Source organism: Caenorhabditis briggsae, assembly GCF_000004555.2.
Source record: "Caenorhabditis briggsae complete genome, chrII, whole genome shotgun sequence".
In the NCBI taxonomy this organism is placed as follows: Eukaryota; Metazoa; Nematoda; class Chromadorea; order Rhabditida; family Rhabditidae; genus Caenorhabditis; species Caenorhabditis briggsae.
Window position 1 is genome coordinate 11041541 of NC_013486.2, and position 1842 is coordinate 11043382.

Genomic DNA, 1842 nt, shown 5'->3' on the forward strand with positions numbered 1-1842 from the left:
ACGATTTTCATTTCTAGTTGATCGAATTTTTTGTAGTATTTATTTGGCAGATGTGTTGCATTCTTAAGATAATCTGCTCACAGATTGTTCTCATCACTGGCGACATATAGTTCCATAGAATCGTTTTCCAAATCTAAACTACTCTGTTCGGATTCTCGAGCAGTTTTTTCTCCACCTGACTCCAACTCTCACTCAGAACACGACAGGAACTTATTCATGATTTTCGATTTCATCTTGTAAACTAAAATCCTGCCCTTTGTTTCAGAGATTCATAAGTTCGAACCGATGTTTTTTCTGACACCTTTTACATCTATATTTCTGAAAATTATAGAATTTGAAGAACGATGATTTCTGCAAGTAGTATTCCTTCATCAATTTTTGGGAAGCTTGTCCAATGAATCGATTTATTCAGATTTCACACGCTGTCATTCTTTCTTAATCAGAAAATACCATCTGCGTTCCCCCGAAACAGCGGAGCTTCGTACTGCATGTTGTTTAGCCGTTCTTCATTCATTAGCCCGAATTTCGAATAAAACGACAGGATAGTTGTAAAAAAGAGTTTATTAAAGAAACAAAAGTTGTAATTACATGAAAAGAATGTTTTGAAATGTAAAAATTATCTATAATTCCTTCGCACGTCAACAGACAACGACCCATAAATCATATTCATCAATTGAAATTAAATTATGCTTTCTTAAATTTGTTGGCAAACGAGGCTCCGAGATTTCACATTGCGCCTTGTTTAGCGAAGTCAGATGGTCTCGCAGTGACAGTCTTTGGCGAAACAGTGTTCCTCGCACGTTCCATCAAAACCATTCACTTTCGTGCGTTTCGCCGAAACAAATTGCTGAGTACTGTGTCGCATCTGAAAATTCTTATTTTTCTGACCTTTTTTTTCTCTTAATTTTTGGATACAAAAAAGATGCATAACATGAGATTCTAGGTATTTAATCACAGCGAGATAACAATGGTGATCAAGTTCACATCGAACAGTGTCAGCCCGCCGGTCATGATTTACATGGGTGTTGATAAAGTGGAGAACGAGGACTTGATCAAAGTGAGTTCCTAGCTCACACTAACACATTTAACATCTGAATTTCAGTACGGCTGGCCAGAAGACGTATGGTTTCACGTTGACAAGCTCTCATCAGCTCACGTCTATCTGCGTCTGACACCTGGAATGACTATCGATTCGATTCCAGAAGCTTTGGTTAGTTTGAAGATGTGCATCAGCTTTTCAAAATATACCGTTTTCAGCTTGAGGACTGTTGTCAACTGGTGAAACAGAATTCAATCGAAGGATGTAAGCTGAACAACGTGGCCATCGTCTACACGATGTGGTCGAATCTCAAGAAAACCGGTGACATGGCTGTTGGACAAGTGAGTTTTGTGGAATCAGATAAATAATTTTAAATATGTATCCTAACTTTTTAGGTTGGTTTCCACAGCCACAAGCAAGTGAAACACACCGTCGTGGAGAAGAAATGCAATGAAATCGTCAATCGTCTCGAGAAAACTCGCTGGAAGGGAGACATCGACTATAAGTTAGTTTTTAGAATTCTTCTATTTGAAACCAAGTCAAAGACCTGAATATCAGAAGCATATCTAAATATTTTCAGGCAAGAACGTGATGCTCGCGACGCCAAAGAACGTCAGAAGCTGAAGAAATTAGAACAAGAGCGAAAGGATCGAGAGAAAAAAGAAATGCTGGCTAAGAATGAACAGAAGAGGATACAAAATTACGAAGACGTCGATTGGGATGCCGGAGCGTCTCGCAATGATGAAGACCCAGGAAACTTGTCCGATGATTTCATGTGATTCCCAATTGAGGCTCCGTTTTGA

The 1842-nt window shown here is 38.8% G+C and overlaps 1 protein-coding gene across 1 annotated transcript; it reads left to right on the plus strand.

Moving 5' to 3' along the window:
- Positions 1–967: 967 nt before the first annotated feature.
- CBG20664 lies at positions 968–1818 on the plus strand (the record flags this gene model as incomplete). Its single annotated transcript, XM_002631454.1, has 5 exons — positions 968–1057; positions 1103–1210; positions 1258–1380; positions 1435–1544; positions 1620–1818. 5 exons carry the CDS (start codon positions 968–970, stop codon positions 1816–1818), a joined length of 630 nt encoding a protein of 209 aa, XP_002631500.1.
- Between the last annotated feature and the right edge of the window lie 24 nt (positions 1819–1842).